At 55.3% G+C, this 16268-nt stretch overlaps 6 protein-coding genes across 6 annotated transcripts; 3 read left to right on the plus strand and 3 right to left on the minus strand.

Annotated features, from left to right (window-relative positions):
• Window positions 1–517: 517 nt before the first annotated feature.
• CTHT_0013360 (uncharacterized protein) lies at window positions 518–2369 on the minus strand (the record flags this gene model as incomplete). Its single annotated transcript, XM_006691789.1, has 2 exons — window positions 518–1479; window positions 1553–2369. The coding sequence occupies 2 exons, from the start codon at window positions 2367–2369 to the stop codon at window positions 518–520; spliced, it is 1779 nt and encodes a 592-aa protein (XP_006691852.1).
• A 3421-nt stretch (window positions 2370–5790) lies between these two features.
• On the plus strand, window positions 5791–7760 carry CTHT_0013370 (uncharacterized protein; the record flags this gene model as incomplete). The annotated part of the gene is made up of 4 exons (XM_006691790.1): window positions 5791–6371; window positions 6435–6731; window positions 6785–7035; window positions 7087–7760. The coding sequence occupies 4 exons, from the start codon at window positions 5791–5793 to the stop codon at window positions 7758–7760; spliced, it is 1803 nt and encodes a 600-aa protein (XP_006691853.1).
• An 826-nt stretch (window positions 7761–8586) lies between these two features.
• CTHT_0013380 (mitochondrial GTPase 1-like protein) lies at window positions 8587–9821 on the minus strand (the record flags this gene model as incomplete). The annotated part of the gene is made up of 2 exons (XM_006691791.1): window positions 8587–8824; window positions 8941–9821. The coding sequence occupies 2 exons, from the start codon at window positions 9819–9821 to the stop codon at window positions 8587–8589; spliced, it is 1119 nt and encodes a 372-aa protein (XP_006691854.1).
• A 759-nt stretch (window positions 9822–10580) lies between these two features.
• On the minus strand, window positions 10581–12227 carry CTHT_0013390 (sterol esterase-like protein; the record flags this gene model as incomplete). Its single annotated transcript, XM_006691792.1, has 4 exons — window positions 10581–11797; window positions 11903–11995; window positions 12048–12127; window positions 12196–12227. The coding sequence occupies 4 exons, from the start codon at window positions 12225–12227 to the stop codon at window positions 10581–10583; spliced, it is 1422 nt and encodes a 473-aa protein (XP_006691855.1).
• A 744-nt stretch (window positions 12228–12971) lies between these two features.
• On the plus strand, window positions 12972–13473 carry CTHT_0013400 (uncharacterized protein; the record flags this gene model as incomplete). The annotated part of the gene is made up of 2 exons (XM_006691793.1): window positions 12972–12996; window positions 13103–13473. The coding sequence occupies 2 exons, from the start codon at window positions 12972–12974 to the stop codon at window positions 13471–13473; spliced, it is 396 nt and encodes a 131-aa protein (XP_006691856.1).
• Window positions 13474–14378: 905 nt separating this feature from the next.
• On the plus strand, window positions 14379–16119 carry CTHT_0013410 (phosphatase-like protein; the record flags this gene model as incomplete). Its single annotated transcript, XM_006691794.1, has 2 exons — window positions 14379–15625; window positions 15690–16119. 2 exons carry the CDS (start codon window positions 14379–14381, stop codon window positions 16117–16119), a joined length of 1677 nt encoding a protein of 558 aa, XP_006691857.1.
• Between the last annotated feature and the right edge of the window lie 149 nt (window positions 16120–16268).

Below are 16268 nucleotides of genomic sequence, written 5' to 3' on the forward strand. Positions count from 1 at the left end.
GTAGGCAACACGAAGAAAGGGCGCGATGAATAACGCTGAATACCGGCGGACGATATGAGGTGCTAGCTAGCTAGGTAAACAAGACGCTGACAAGCTAGGTAAGGCAATCAAGTAGGTAAGCTTGTTAGGGGGAAAAAAAAAAAAAAAAACGGGGGGGGGGGTGGAAGGGGAGGGGTTTCAGTGAAGCCAGATAATAACGCTGCGGTCTTGCGAGAGACGGGATTGAAATCGATGTGTCGCGAATGCCTTTGTTTATCCGGCAGACAATGCATCGTCAATCGTTCGTGACCGCCAGCAGCTGACTCCGAAACACCATCTATGTAGTATGTGCATACTTCCTCTAGACCAAAGTCGGTGTATGGTCTCCTCTCCTTTCCGATCCTGCTCATCCATCTGAACTGCACCAAAAAGGGATACCGCATGTCGATGCTGGTGTACTGGCTAGGCGTGTTCAATAATCTCAAAGCAGGGCCGAGTCGTTTCACACACCTATCCCCCAGGTGTCAGGTTACGAGCACTACGTACCGCCGCCGTCATGCCCATAAGAGCTCTCTCTCGAGTGACCCGGAGCATCACCATGTCGACCGGCTGGCCTCGGATTGACCTCCTCTTCGAGGACGTACTCATAGTCCTCCTCGTCATAGTACTCATCCTCGTAGTACTCTTCATCCTGGCCACCGTCGTCGTAGTGCTTCGACGGCGTGTCGCGCGCGTCAGCGGAGTGATGGAGATCCTGAGCAGCGTGATTGTTCTTGTTGGACATCTTGCTGCTCTTCTTGCCCTTATGCTTCCCCTTCTTCATTCTCTCCCACTGGGCACGCCGCTGCTGCGCCAGCTGACGCTCCTTCCTATCTTTGATCTCGTACTGCCGTACCAGGGCCTCAGGCGGGTGCCCAAAGATCGCCTCATACTCGCAGAAGTGACAGATCCAGATCTCCTCCGGCTTGGGCGGATGGCGCTTGTTGTAGAGCTGCGTCTCCCGGCGGCGGGCCTTAGCCGCTGCCAGGTACTCCTTCGCCAAGCTCCTCCTTGAGCTCTTCTGCGGTGCCGCATGCTGATTCGGTTGCCCACTACCCTTCTGAGGCTGGGCTTCCTTGCTCGCTACGTCACCCGTCTGAGTCTGGTTCTGAGCTTGGGTCTGGGCCTGAGCTTTCGACGGCGCCGGAGCGGTCTGTCCATTATGCTGCTGTGAAGTCGAACTGGTCTGTGTCCAGCTCTCTTTGTTGCTGGTCTGAGTTTGGTTCTGGCTTTGATTCTGGCTCGACGCTGACGGCTGGCTTGTCTGAGTCTCCGACTTGCGGTCAGAACCAGGCCAGGAAAAGCCACCCGGGACTGGAGAGTCGCAGGTGAAGGTGAACTGGGTAGACGCCGGGTTCTTCTTGGAAGATGCCTGCTGATGGAGAAGACTGACATCGTTCTCTTCCGGAGGCAGCTTTTCGGCATTAGCAATGGCATTCGAGATGATCCCGGTGCTCTCGCCTGTCCGTAAGTGTCAGCAAAAAACAGTCTTCAATGAAAGGAACGTACCAAAAGAGTTAGCTATTGTACTCACCTTGCCCTGACGTCCACTGACCGACGCGCGACTTGCCGCCCCTACCACTCCAATTGCTAGTCGAGTCGAACATTGGCCGCAGCTGGTTCTTGTAGTTCCTGGGTCGGGCATATCTGCCTCTCCCAGAGCCCGAAACATTTGACATGCCCGTCGCCAGGTTGCCACACCCATAGTAAGAAGCCGACGTTGTGTTAGACGCCTCGTTCTGACCTTCTGCGGCCTGGGAAGTCAAATTAATCAGGCCATTGCTTGCTGAAACGTCCGACACTGTGTGACTGGCAGTGGGTATGGAATCACCAGCCGTGGGAATCTTCCTCTTCTTGTAGTTGGTATTCTCAGAGGGAGCATCGCCGTCAGCCGAAGACGTTGTCGATGGAAGAGGAAACTCAGAGTAAGAACGACCTTGATCCGACTTGAGGCGCGTCGGGAGGGTAGTTGTCAACCCCGGGCCTGTAGGGGTGGTCATGTCTTGCTTGGATGCCGTGGAGCGCTGCTCCGAGGTCCCATTGTCTGACGCGCCGTTCGCCTGGCTATTTTTCTCGCCGTTGGTTTGACGATTGGCTTGGCCATTGGCTTGACTCTGCCGCTGCTCGGGACATGGGCTGCCCTCTCGAGCCTGCGACGAGCCAGAATCTTGGTGATCGTCCGACGACGGGAGAGGGTATGGGTATGGGAAGAGCGGTGCCATGGTACGCGGGTCGGGGGGGTATTGAATCGACTCGGCAACTTCTGGCGATAGGCGCTCGCGCAGACGCCGCTTGGGTAACGGACGAATGGGTCTGTTGGGGAAAAGCGATGATGCTGTGTCGGCAGCCATGTTGGAAGCTTCCGTGGATGAGTCGTCTTGAAAACGCTTTGCTGGGGTATGACGAGTTAACCTGGAAATCCGTGTCAGAAGCCTCGATACCGCGTTGGTAACGGAGTTCGCAAGCGTAACCAAGAGCCTGCCAGGGCCAGAGGCAAGAAAGGCCCTCCTAGCGCCTCGCACCATAATCCAGACGGGAACCCAGGAGGGCAGGCGACTTGGAGGCTAGAAACAAGGAAAGTTGAGGTGATAGATAAGGTAGGCAGGCAGATAAGGGTACGGATGGTAGGTAGGGGGTAAGGTAAGGTAGGGAAACGGGATAGATGGATAGATGGATAGATGGATGAAAGAAACTGCAAACTGCCAGAGGGGAAATGAAGCCTGCAAAAGTTGTTTTTGGGATGTTGCTTCGTAGGTTGCGGGGTGGAAAAAAGGCAAGCGCTCCAACCCGATCGCAAGAAAAGAAAGTTTGGCTCCAGCGCTGCGGCAACCGCTGCGACAACAACAACAATCACGCAAAAAGAAAACGGGAAGCAGATGGGAAGGCAGGCAGTGGGTGGAAGGGGCAGAGGTAGGAGTGCTGTCAAAAGCGACGGGAGCACGGGGGGGACATACCCTTCGGATCCGGACCTCACATATCCCCAAAACCGCTCAACCTCAAGCTCAGGCCGGCAAGTCTGACGACTACCGACCTCCGACCTCCGACCAGAAGGTCCTCCTCCTCCTGCGGGGTCTCCGCTGGGTTGTTGCTGACTGCACCGGGGGCCGGTGCAAAAGAGAACCGGGGGCTAAGGTCCTTGTCCTTGTTCCTTGCTTGCTTCTTGCTTCGTTCTTCAATGGACAGAGCTTGCTCTCTGGGATGGCAGTGCAGCAAAGGTGTCCTCTTCACTCCTTGTCCTCTGGTCTCCGGTCTCCGACTTTGTCCAACCTCTAGGCTGCCCGTGGGTGGGGGAGGGGGGCGGACGTGACCGAGATTTGTCTCTGTCCTTGCTTGTTCTTGTCCGTAACCTTGTGTTATCCGATCCGATCCGATCGTCACTCGCACTCGTACCGGCCTTCTTCGCTCGCCAATACACACGGATCAGTCTCCATTAGTTCTAACATGGCGCCGGCGATAGCAAGCAGGTAAGAAGGGCAGAGATGAATTAGGTATAGGTAAGGCAGGTAGGTGTCTTGTGCTCTGGAGAGGAGAGGGAGGACTCAGTCTCCAGCAGACAGACGAGGCAACGCCCGCGGCACTCGGCCAGGCGAACCTGAGTGAGAGGCCCTTGAGCCTTGAGCCTGGAGTCGGATGGTGGACATGCCCCAGTCCCATCCCATCCGAACAGTCCTCACGGCCAGGATCCAGGGGCCGAATACCCGGACGACCTAATCTGGGCCGAATGGCTGGCCGGCTGGGCTGACTGGCTGGGGACAACCCACCTTTTTTAGCTTTTTCCCTGGGAGGAGGAGTCAGTCGATCGGCGCGCGCACGCAGAGAGGCGTAGAAGAGAAGAACTAGATAAAGGTAGGTGACTGGACTGGGCTCGTGGACGGCAGCACGACAGGCAGGGCACAACCTCAAGGCAACGACCTCGGTGAACAGCCAGGCAGCTCGTTGGGCGATGGCTCGAGAAGCAAACTGAATGCAATCTGTCTTTAGAGAGCGTTCAGGAGGACAGCGTCGAGTTGACCTTTAAACCTCGCATGCAGGCTCGGGCTCAGGCTTTCGCTAGCAGGTTCTGTGGACTGTGGACTGTGGACTGTGGTGGAGGAAGGGTGTCCAGTGGCCGCGCCCACCACTGAGCCAGGACCTAATCAGCACGGCTTATGTAAGCAGACAGAGTGCCAGGATCGGCTGCACGGCGCCCGCTGGCCCTGTGTGAAATGTGTCCGATGATTTTCCGTCTCGCTTGTGCGGGGCTGTCGGGGCCAGAGAAGGTTCGATTGGGGGCTTGGAGAGCCGTGGAGGCCTAGAGGTTCACTGTGTCAGGTCTCGTGATAGGCACACGGCCCTGGACTCCGGCCACTTCAATGAAGGAGAACGGCCAATGCTGCCAGTTTTTTTTTATTGTTATTATCATTATTACTTTTTTGCTTCACATGGAAGTATGATTTTAGAAAACGAAACATGTAAAATCCCTTCAGATATATAATCGGCGTAGTCTGTTCCTTTTTTTTTCAATTCTCCCTTCTGCTGATCTGCTTCTTAAACAAAAACCCCCTCGCTCCCCCTCCAGTGGGCGTGATGTCATCCCTCGATCCGTCCCAGCCTGCCAAGGGACACCAGCCTCCGGTCCCGCCAGCCCCAGCCGCACTGTGTACATCAGGTACCGGAGGACAGTGGAGCTGCTTGGCCCATCATCAGCCACGGTTATGATTGGCTACAACGGCTAGCTTAGCCCCGCACCAGACGGGCAGCCCATCCCAGTTAGCCAAAAATTGCTGCCGTGAGTGCGCGCGCAGGCTCGGGGAAAAGAGCGTGTGGGCGTGTGTGGGCGTGTGCAGTGCTTGGTTCTCAGGGCGAGGGCGCACCCACACCCGCTTGCAGTCTCGACTCTATCGTCACCCTCTGGTCTCGTCTTCTTTTCTTCTTTCCTCCCATCTCACCACCTCGCGTGTCCTGCTGGTTTCTGAAGCAAAAGCCGTCGTTGGGCCAGCTCCCGATATGATTAAATCCTCTTCTTTACTGCTACTGCGTCGAATCCATCCGATTACCCAGACGGTCGCCTAGCCCAGCACCGTCTCTGTCCGCGGTATTCTCAACACCACGCCGTTGTCCTCTTTTCCTCCCCTTCTAGTGTCGCACAGTGTTTTCCGACATCGAGACGCTCCGTTCGACCGTCAGCCATCTGTTTTCATTGCGATTGACGTCAGCAAGGCGTGTTTATCAATAATCCCACGCCGTTAGCTGAACGCTCGCCCTCGAGTCATCAAGCTCGTCGTCGAGTTCCTCTGCCACCACCCGCTTCAGCCCCCAGGGACGAGATCACTTCTACTGCAGACACCTCTCGTCCAAACCAGCAGTTTTCGATTCTCATCACCAAAGAGCATTCGACATTTTGAGCGTACATGCACCCAGACACCAACTACTGATTTTCTTTTGGCGCTGCCGTTCTCCAAAAGAAAATCTTGGTCCCACTAGACCTCCAGCCCGCTCCGCCATCACCCGACCGCGAGACCGTCCTTGGAGGGCACCACGAAACCAACACTTCCGAAAGCAATTCAAGGCCAACGGTGATTCAGCGGCATCTACAATACACATAAACATCCTTTTCAAACAACTAGTTGGTAGGTTGACGCTGGCAACCGCACGGCTGCACCCGGACCAGTCGTGATCCAAGCTAGCGCCTACCGCTGAATCCCTTCGTCTCCCGCGACTTCCGAGTCGCTTCCATCTACCCAATTCCTCTACCCAACCTGGTCGTTGCGACAGCGGCACCCGCTATACACAATGGCAGGATCTGATCCTCGGCGCTCGTCGCGAGCGCGATCCAACAACCAGTCGCACAACTCGTCTTCGGCATCCAGCGTGTCGGGGCGTCCTGAGCGCAGCACCAGAAACAGCTTCAACAAGGGCGTTTCACCTCAAAAGTCAGCCTCGACCGGCTCGCTCTCTGAGCCGCCCGAGGATTCCATCACTGCCGAGGACCCCTTCGGCACCCGTCGTCGCACGCGCGGCCAGGCCGAAGACCGCGAAAAGGCCTCTTCCAAGCATGACACCAAAGACACGGCCCACGACGACGAAGTCCAAGAGGAAGATGAGGCCGTTCGCTGCGTCTGCGGCAACGAGGAATACCAGGGCCCTCCTCCTCCTGAAGACGAGGCCAAGCATGGGTCCAAGCACGATCCCGATTCCTTCTTTTCGGCCGACGTTACCGACGACACCGCTGGGCTGTTCGTGCAATGCGACATTTGCAAGGTGTGGCAGCACGGCGGCTGCGTCGGCATCATGACGGAAGAATCCAGCCCGGATGAATATTTTTGTGAGCAGTGTCGCCAGGACCTACACAGGCTTTGGACAGCAAGCAACGGGTAAAACAATTTTGCCTAAATACCGACACGATGTGAACTTTGGCTGACAGAGATGCCTCGCAGGAACGTCTACTCTCACTACCTCCCGCTGAGGAAGCACGCGAGAACGTCATCCCGAGCGGCCAGAGAATCTGCTCGTTCGCCGACCAAGGAGACCCAGACGCGCAACAACAGTAACAATAACAGCAATGGTGGGAGAGCATCGTCTCAGAGCCAGACCTCCAAGCGGCGTTCTACCCTGAACAGCCGCGAGGCTGGCTATGACGAGGCCGAGGCCCTGAGACGAGCTATTGAGGCAAGCAAGGAGGAGGCCGAACAGGCCAATCGGAGACCCAAGAGGGGCAGAAGCGACAGTCAAGAGTATGTTTTCCGTGGTCGGCCCGTCAGATCGGCAGGAGCTAACGTCTCCCTAGGAAACCGGACAACAAGAGGCAACGAACTGACTCACGATCGGTTTCCCCTCCTCCAGACACAAAAGCTGAGGAGTCTGACGATGGAGGAGCGATCACCCGCAACGGCAAGTCGAAGTCGCGCGGCGGCGCTGCTGCTCGAAACCAGCGCAATGAGAAGCCTTCCGAGAAGGAAGAGAAGGAACGTCAGGCTGAGGCCAACAACATTAAGAACAATAAGAAGAACAACAAATCGGATCGCCGGAGAGCTGAGGGTAAGCATATCCTTCCCATAAGGAGCTCTAGGGTTCTCGCTAACGCAACAGACTCGGACCCGTCAGAAGAAATGCCCCTGGCCGCGTCACGAGCCACAACGGCCAAGACTGCCTCCCAAACCTCCAACACGTCTAACCCTGCCAATACGAACTCCATAGCCACGGAACCAACACAACCTCAGGAAGCCTCCGAACCCCCTCCCACCTCTCAGCCCACGCCCGACTCCCCTCCCGCCGTCAGCGTCCCCGCCTCCAAGTCCGACTCCAAGAAAAAGTCCCACAAAAAGAAAGGTCGCAACCAATACACCCGCGACCGCGACGACGAGTCACCCGGCGGCTCCCAGTCGCGCGAAGCGAAGGATGAGGCAGGCTCTACGGGCGGTGGCAAGCATGAAGGTAGCGCCGGCAGCACCGGCGGAGGGAAGGGATCCAAGCACAAGGGCGGTATGTCCAGCAAGATTACCATGAATGACATGCGTCGGCGGGTTGGGGCACTGCTGGATTTTATTTCACGGACGCAGCTGGAGCTGGCAGGTGAGGGGGGTCCGATGACGGGGATTGTAAGCCATGCACCGAATGGCGGCTCGGCGGCCGGAGGGGGGGGGGATAAGGAGGGTGAGGAAGGGGAGAGGCAGGAACGGGATTTTAAGGAGCTGGGGTGCTTGGAGATGATGGATAGCTTGACGCGGAGGCTGGTTAAGTGGCAGCAGCAGTATGCCAACTGAGGGGAGGTCGTGTTGTTTTCTTTGTTTCGGTTATGTTTTGCTTTGCATTTTTTGGGGCGTTGACGGGACTCTCGTCTTCTTTTCTCGGCATGGACCTTGCATGGTGATGGATGGAGGGGAGGGATTAATAATTACTAGGTCATGTGTCAAGAATGACACGAATTGTTGGTTTCTTTTTAAAGAAACCGCAGAAGGACGGATGATGATGATGATGATGATGAAGATAAAGGGGGAACAGGGTCAGGGCTGTTGCTGCTAATACTGCTATACTTTAGTTATCACTACGTACTACGTATACGGGAGGAATGGTTCTCACGGACTTCACTTAGGGTCGGCTAGTCGGCAACTTAATACCCCTTGATTGAGAGATGGATGGGCTGGGAGTGAGGGAAAGGAGAAATGGAAGGAAGAAAGGTTGGCTGACAGGCGCTTAGCGTCATTTGTCATGTATCTTTGTAGTTCCATGGGTTGGGACGGGGTTTAGAAAAGGCTCTGATCTGGCTCTGGCTCTTTGTTTTTGTTCTCGTGTCGTGTTGGTGTTGGTTACTTTGGCATATTGTATGTTCTAGGTATGAATACATGGTTTTTTGATGTGATTTTCATGTACTATTTATTGTCTTATGTCCTTTGGAGCGGGTATCTGACCTGAAGCCTGCACTTCCATCCATTCCCGTGGTCCCATGTGCAATGCCATAAATATATTATATATACACTCACCAACATACATAACACCACCTTTCCCCCTTCTTCCCCTCCTCCTCCCCCCCCCCCCAACCTCCTTCTTTTCCTCCCTCCTTTCCCCCGCCCTTCTTCCTTTCTCTTCCCTTCAGAAATCATCCGGCGCCGCCAACCCCAAAAACCTCTGCTCCCTCTTCGCCAGCCGTGCCAACTTCTCCCTCTTCCTCGCCTGCGACAGACTGATCACCTCCTCCTTACTCTTCGCCACCGCCCTCACCAACGTCTCTGGCGTCACCTCATCCAGCACTACCTTCCCCAAATCACCCCTCCTCCACTCCTGCACCACCCACTCTGCTGCCGCCTCCAGGTTCGGCTTGCCCCCTTCGCTAACTTCCCCATTCGAAATGCCACCACGTGTAGGAACTCGTTTACGTCGTTCGTTGGTCGGCGCAGGTCCAAGCGACGCATGTAGGTGAAGGGATCGGACAGGTTGAGTTTGTACAGGAGGTAATCAGCCAGCGTCTCTTTGGGGACGATACCGTCCTTTACGCAACCCACCAGCGCGAGCTTGACCATCGCCTCCGGGTCGGAGACATAAGGTATGAAGACCCCCGGCGTGTCGACGACGAACACGCCTTCGCCTAGGCCCGGCTCGCCGCCTTCCATGTCTTCGCCGGGCAGTATGCGCACGGGTGTGCCCAGCTTGCGCGTCACGCCTGGTTGGGCGCCGGTTTGTGCCGCTTTTTTGAACCGCCCCATGCCGTGGCCCCGGAGACGGTTAAGGAGGGTTGATTTGCCGGCGTTGGGCATACCCACGACCATGCACCGCAGCCCAGTGAGGGAGTCGCGCGAGATGGCGTAGTGTTTGATGATTTCCAGCAGCGGGGAAAGAGATGAAGAATGGGACGGCGTGCGGCCGGAGCCGAGGAAGAGGACTGCCCTCGCCGCATGACGACGCAGTTCCGGGGGATAGGGAACCCCAGAATTGGGAGGGGGGAGGGTGTAGAATTCGCGGAGATATTGCGCGACCTGTTTTGTCTGCTCCGTATCCGGGGCGAGGTCTCTCTTCGTATAGACGATAATCCTCGCCCTCTCCTCCTCAGCCGCACACCCCAGGCTTTGCTCGATGAGGGGGTTCCAGGAGGTGATGGGGAGGCGGAAGTCGCGGCATTCGATGATGAGGCCGACGTTGGTGAGGGACTGGCGCATTTTGTTCAAGCCGGCGTGGTGGTGGCCGAGGTAGTAGGAGCGCGGGATGTTGAGGGAGACTTCGTAGTGCGTGCGCGGAGTGAAGCCGACGGACCCGGCGGTCATAAGGGCGCCAGCGCGGGAGACAGTGCGCGCTAGAGCGCTGGCGGAGGAGGTTGTTGGGGGGGTGGCCATGGCTACGCTTGTTTGAGGTCGTTAGGTGTGATGTGAGATTAGATCGATGAGGTGACTGGTGGTGAAGGTTTGATTTTAAGGCCTTCACATATTGGTTTGGGATATGATTAAGCGGCAATCAGCTATCTTGCCAAGGCTCCTGTTAGACGAGATCAGTATTAAGGTGTGTCAGGCGTCGTCGTAGAGTGTGTAGTTCACATCAGAGACTAGATTGTTGACGGAGTGATTTGAGGCTCGATCTCAGGAACCAAAATCTCGGGGTTTGAGGTTTCACTTACACGATTGTCGAAGCATAAACCTTGATACATGCATATCTTATCTTGCAGTTACCGTTAAACCGCGAAACCAAACGGTGCTCGATGGCACTCCCGGTGCTTTTCTGGGCTCACTTGTAGCCTGTGGGAGTTACAATGGCCATTTTCAGGAAAATGAAGGTACAGGGCTCTCTGTCCGTCTCTGTTCTGCTGTTCTGGGCACACGTTACGTCAGATATAGCGGGAATCAAGGCCGGGTACTGCACCCGTAAACACCCCCCAAGTCATTTTTTTTTCTTGAACTTGAACGAAGCTCTTGGCTCCTGGACACAGCAGGTGTCACGAAGAAACTCAGATTTAAACTCTCATTCATGAGCCATAGATCATGCCCATATGGCAGTATACCAAGCTGTTCTCTACTACCCTACTCTATCCCAATCTCCCAATCCAAAAACTCAAGTCATCTAGTCAAGCGTCTATCCAACGGTTCCCAACCTGTTTCAACCTACCGCTTCTTCTTCCTCCCAGTATTCATCATCTTCTCCTCCCCATCCCCCGCGTACTTCTCCAACGCCTCAAACACTCTAGGAAATACCAGCTCATGCACATCACTCGCCCACAAAAAGTCCAAATGCTCATAATGCTTGATCTCGGTCGCCACCGTCCCCGGCGGCAGTTCCCGTCTCATCACCTCAATATCCACCAGCGAGTCGCTCCCCCCATACACAAGCACAATGGGTGTCTTGATATTCTTCGTCGGGTACTTGGCGACCTTTGTGTACCGCCTTGTGCTGGTCGTGCCGACGCCCACACCGGAACCAGCGCCCCATAAAAGGGAGGGCACGTCGTCGTCGTACATCTGGAAGGACTTGGTTCGGATGATTTGGAACCAGTGCACGACCGACTTAGTAGAAGTGAAGGAATACAAATGGGGGTACGCCGCGGTTTTCTGCGAGGGGGAAATATTCTCGGTGCGCCAGGCGAAGAGGAAAGACAAACCCATGTCGATCAGCTTGCAGAAGAGGGGCGGGTAGAGCAGGGATTCCCACATGGCGGCTGAGCTGAGGATCGAGCGGCGACCGAAGAGGAGGAAGAGGAGTTGCGGAGAGGCCTTGACCAGCGCGTCGACAATGCCGTTGGAGAGGCCAGCGGGCGACATGGCGGGTGCGAGGGCAATGAAGACGTTGACTTGGTCGTTCAGGCGGGGATGGATTGAGAGGGAAGCAAACGCTTGTGCGGTACCCTGAGAAAAGCCGATATACGATAGCGACGGCTGGCCGGTGGTATCCAGGATGTAAGCGATCGTGTCGGGAATGTCGTAAAACGCGAACTCATCGATCGAGAAGTTCCAGAACTCGTTCCTGGAAGGAGACCACTGGATCGACTTCTTGGAGTACTTATTCCCGCGGTTGTTGCCCAACCACACGTCATACCCGCGCTCGACGAGCACAAACGGCAGCGCGCGCTGCTCGTCAGTCAGGCAAACCCACACCTCGCTGTTCATAAGCAGCCCGTGGTGCAGGTAGACGACAGGCTTCTGGATGCTCCCCGGAGCGCTGCCGCAGTTCACGCGCGCGCCTTCTTCACCTTTGCGCCAGGCTAGACGGTGCACGCCGAGCAGGTAGCCGTCTTTGGTTTGCACGACGTGCTCTTCGGCTGTGTAGCCGAAGACGGCGCAGAGGTCGACGAAGTCAGTTGCGTTGCGGACGGCGGTTGTTAGAGCTGGACAAATTTAGTCTCTGGGTATAATAGAAAACAAAAAAAAAAAGAAAAAAGGAAAAAAGAAAAAACAAAAAAGAAAAAAAAGTCAAGGTATGAATGACCTACATTGCCTGCGCTCTGGCCGAGTCCGAGCCGGACTGGCCAGGCGGTTGAACACGCTTTGGGAGGCGGCATAGAGGAGGTCGAGGAGGGATGTAGCTGTCCCGTGGTCAGTTTAGGTTTTGTTGACTCGGTATGTGGGAGGGCTTACGAAGGGCGAGGGTGAACAAGCGGACAAAAGCCTCGATCCCAACCAGCATGAAGGAGCCGATCAGGGCGATGTATTCGGTGCTATAAGGTCAATATTCTCCGCATCTATCTACGTCTGGACGACAGGAAGAGCATTGAGGGGAGCCTACAAGGTCAGACGCCCAACGAACGGTAGGGGCATCTTAATATGTGTGTTATTCTGGTTGCCGGTGCCCCTTTACTATTGGTGCTTTACTTGTACTTCATGAAGATAATGAAAAAAAAAACAAAAAGGCAGATCAAACTTCCAACCAGAACCGGGCGACGACAAGCGATGATGTATGAATACTAAGGGCGGGGACGCTCAACCTGGCACATTCTATGGCGAGCAAACTGTTAAGCCTCGAGATCTCGGCTATCTCTCTGCCCAATGCCAATCCTGCCTTTTAGCTCCGTGCCGTCCCTACTCTGGTACCGTTAGGGGGCGGTCTCGCTCCATCCGCGCCAGGGGTGATGTCACAGAGAGCACCACTATCACATGAAAAGTCAGTTGGGCCGCTTACAGCGCTACAGCGCTGCAAGCGTTGGGCTGCCACCAGCCAGTGGGTGCTGGGTGCAGCGCCTCATTTCTATTGGCTCGCCTCACTTTTCTCTACACGGCAGGCGGTATGTAACTATGTAAAGTTACACATTGGCAATCTGTAATGTACGCTCAGTGAACTGGCCAATCGGCGGCCTTCCCCCCAAAGGCCAGAAGGCTGCTAAGGCTTGTCTTTGCGGCGCCAGGCGGGTTGATCGGCGTCGGCCGTCCAGGTTCCCCGTCTGGCGATCGATTCTGTCCTGCTGTTGACAACCACGCCGAGCCTTGCATTCCATTCGTTGTCTCGCCGTCGCTCTCAACCGATCGATCAGTAGTAGCAACTCCCCCCTCACACAGCCAGCCAAGATGCCGAGCTCATGTAAAGAGATTCGTGCGCGCCCCTGCTCTCCCTCTCCTCCTCCTCTCGCCCATTCTCCATCCCCTCCGCGAACGTGATCCCGGTCCATTCCCAACACCAGCACGCTAACACCCCGCAGGAGCGGCCCTGGCCCAATGCCTCCAGGAATCAGACTGCGTCATGGTGCACCGGCACACTGCTTCCGAGTGCCTGCGCGAGCCTCTCGTCCATACTCTCCCCACCAAGTGCCAGCAACTGAAGAAGGGCTACGGCGAGTGCCGGCGCGGCATGATCGACATGCGCAAGCGGTTCCGGGGTAACCAGCCAGCTAACTTCCGGCATCTGGAGCAGGCCGAGAAGTCGGGCGAAAACTACATGCTGTACGCGGGCAAGAGCGCTTTCGGCGGGGCCGCGCACGCGACAGATGGGAATGAGAAGGCGCCGAAGGACTGGAGGGAGCTGGAGAATGAGAAGTACCGGTTGTCGCTGAAGAAGGAGGAGAAGGCATAGGGAATAGCCAGGAGGGCTGGGGAGGAACATAAGAATTGGGAGGTCTGGCCCTGAATCAAGATAAGGACAGACCAGAGAAACTTGGACTGTACGACCAGAGCAAAGACATGCACCCTGCTCCGATGGATAACCAACGAGTCGGGGAGACAGGTTTTCGCATGTGATATATATCTGTATTATACCATCGCGTTGCCAATATACCACGGGATTTGACGGAGAAAGCCCCAAGATTGAGGGCCGAAACATCGAGAAAACTTCATGATGTCTGATATTATTTCGAAACCATATCCAACACAAGACACGATTAGTTGGGCATTCCAACACCAAAAGCTTAGAAACTTGGGGTTCTTGGAGTAAGTGATCCACAGCCTTGATGCCGGCTCATTCGACGTGTTTCGTCTCCAGAGCCTTGAAAAGTAAGCACACCAGTTAAAGCTTCCCTTTGCTTTCTTTCCCATTTTCAGCAGAGCCTTGTGTGTTCGGTCGGTCGCCCATCGAAAAAAAAAAAAAAAAAAAACAACAACCACCCTTGCTCACAAACAAGCTCGCCAAGAGCCAGACCATCAAACCTTCAGCGGCTTTAATCCAACAAGCCGCGCCTAGGCAGCCTAAAGAAATGGACCATCACCGCAGCGCTACGAAGCTAACAACCCACCGTGGCGCAGCTACAATACCCAATCGCGACTTACTACACAATAGTACATCGAGGCTATCATGCTCTTGCGTCCAACTTTGCTCTTCGTCTGATAGTCCCTCATCTCAAGAGCTGGAGCTAGGACCCTTTAAGAGTGCGCACAGGAAGAAACTGGCTTACCTTTAGGCGTGTTTGCGCCGCACTCTAAGCGTGCAGCAAACTACCATCCACTCATCCTCGGCATCACTTATCAGTTGTCATCGCCATCAAAATGGCACCCAACCTCTGTCCCCACCCATCACTAGCAACTTATTGCCGTCGCCGTCGTTGTCGCTGTCGCCTCCTGCGCTCATCCAGGCGGACTTTCTTCCTTCTGCTGGGCACACTCACCCTCCTCACACTCTGCATTTTTATCCTCCATCTCCCCTCCCTCCATCAAGTCCTAACTGCCAGCCCGGGTCTATCATCATCACCCTCTTATGATGAAGATGCTGCCGGCGGTTCGGGATTCCTAACCTCCCTCGGCCGGATGCTCTCCGGCTTGCTACCTCCCTGGAAGAGGGGTAATGATGAATATGACGATGATCGGGACAATGTCCAACTCCCTCCGGGCAAAACAGACAAAGATAAGGATAAGATCCCTGCTCTAATCGCCTACGGCACACACAACCACCCGCCTTACTCAGACGACCCCATCACCATCATCGCCGATTTGCCCAGGGAACACATCCCTGTGTATCATCCCCCGTCCGGATCGCCTACCAGTCGACCCGGGAACCCTCCGGGGAATGATCCCCACCCTGGCGGCAGGCGACTCGTCATCGTAAGCGACGTGCACGCGAACCTCTCCCCTCTTAAAGAGTTGCTGCACAAAATCGGCTTCGATACCACCAAGGGCGATCATCTCGTTTTAGTGGGAGATATGATCGCCAAGGGACCGGACAGCAAAGGTGTACTGGACCTGGTAATGAGCTTAAACGCGAGCGCGGTCCGAGGGAACCATGAGGATAAGGTATTGGCAGCGGCGAGGGAGATTGGACGGTTAAAGAGTTACGAGTCCCTCCACGTTCAAGGAGACGCCATGGAGGCAGAGAGGAGGGGAGATGTCTCGGCCCAGTACGGCAAAAAACACGCGCACCGGATCGCCAAGGAGCTGACGAAGGCGCAGCTTCAGTGGCTGCGTTCGCTGCCGCTCATTTTGCGGATCGGGGCGTTGCCTGACGCGGGGGAGGACCAGGCGCCGTGGAATGCGAGTACCTTGGTGGTGGTGCATGCGGGCTTGGTACCCGGCGTACCACTAGAACGGCAGGACCCGTGGGCGGTGATGAATATGCGGAGTTTGACGTACCCGGGGAGAAAGAAGCATATTAAGTTGGATGGGAAGGACGTTGTTATTGAAGAGGGAGGAGATGGGGAGGTGGATGGGGATGTGCTCGAGGAGACGTACCCGCATTTTCCTGCTAAGGCGGTCGCGGTGCCGGTAGCTGGGAGGGAGGGTGAGCCGTGGAGTCATGCTTGGTAAGTCAAGTTCTGGCTCGTATACATCATCTTTGACGAACACAAGTGATGCTGATGAAGTAAGGAACCGCCACCAAAACCACCTCTCCCCCTCTAAGTCCCACATCCTGGCCATCTACGGCCACGACGCCGGCTCCGGGCTACAGGTCGACCCCGAAGTGGACATCTCACCCTACCATCCTAAACCCAAGCACAACAAGAAGAATCGTAAATTCAGGCGCTCGCTCAACCAACCTCCTAGCCTTGACGGTTTCGACGATAAAGACGAAGACTCCGCCGGCGACAGACTCCTCGATCGTCGTGGCGTACTCAAGGATGGCACGTCAGCCAGCAAGCACAAAAAGCAAAACAAGAAGATCAAAGAACGCGGCCTGCGCTACGCATTCGGCATCGATTCCGGGTGCGGCAATGGGAAGAAGCTGACCGCGTTGATCATTGATGTGCCCGAAGAGGGCGTGATAAGGCATCGAATTGAGCAGGTTCATTGCTCTTAATCAACGTTATGGACTTTTATGTTTTTTTTTTTTTTCCTTTTCTTATGAATGAAACCCCAATTGTGTTTTTTTCTTCTCTTTTCTTCTATTGCGTTATGTCTTAAAAGTCTTGCTTAATAGCGAGGAAGTGAGATGCTTATAGAAGAGAA

This window comes from Thermochaetoides thermophila, assembly GCF_000221225.1.
Source record: "Thermochaetoides thermophila DSM 1495 unplaced genomic scaffold scf7180000011814, whole genome shotgun sequence".
In the NCBI taxonomy this organism is placed as follows: Eukaryota; Fungi; Ascomycota; class Sordariomycetes; order Sordariales; family Chaetomiaceae; genus Thermochaetoides; species Thermochaetoides thermophila.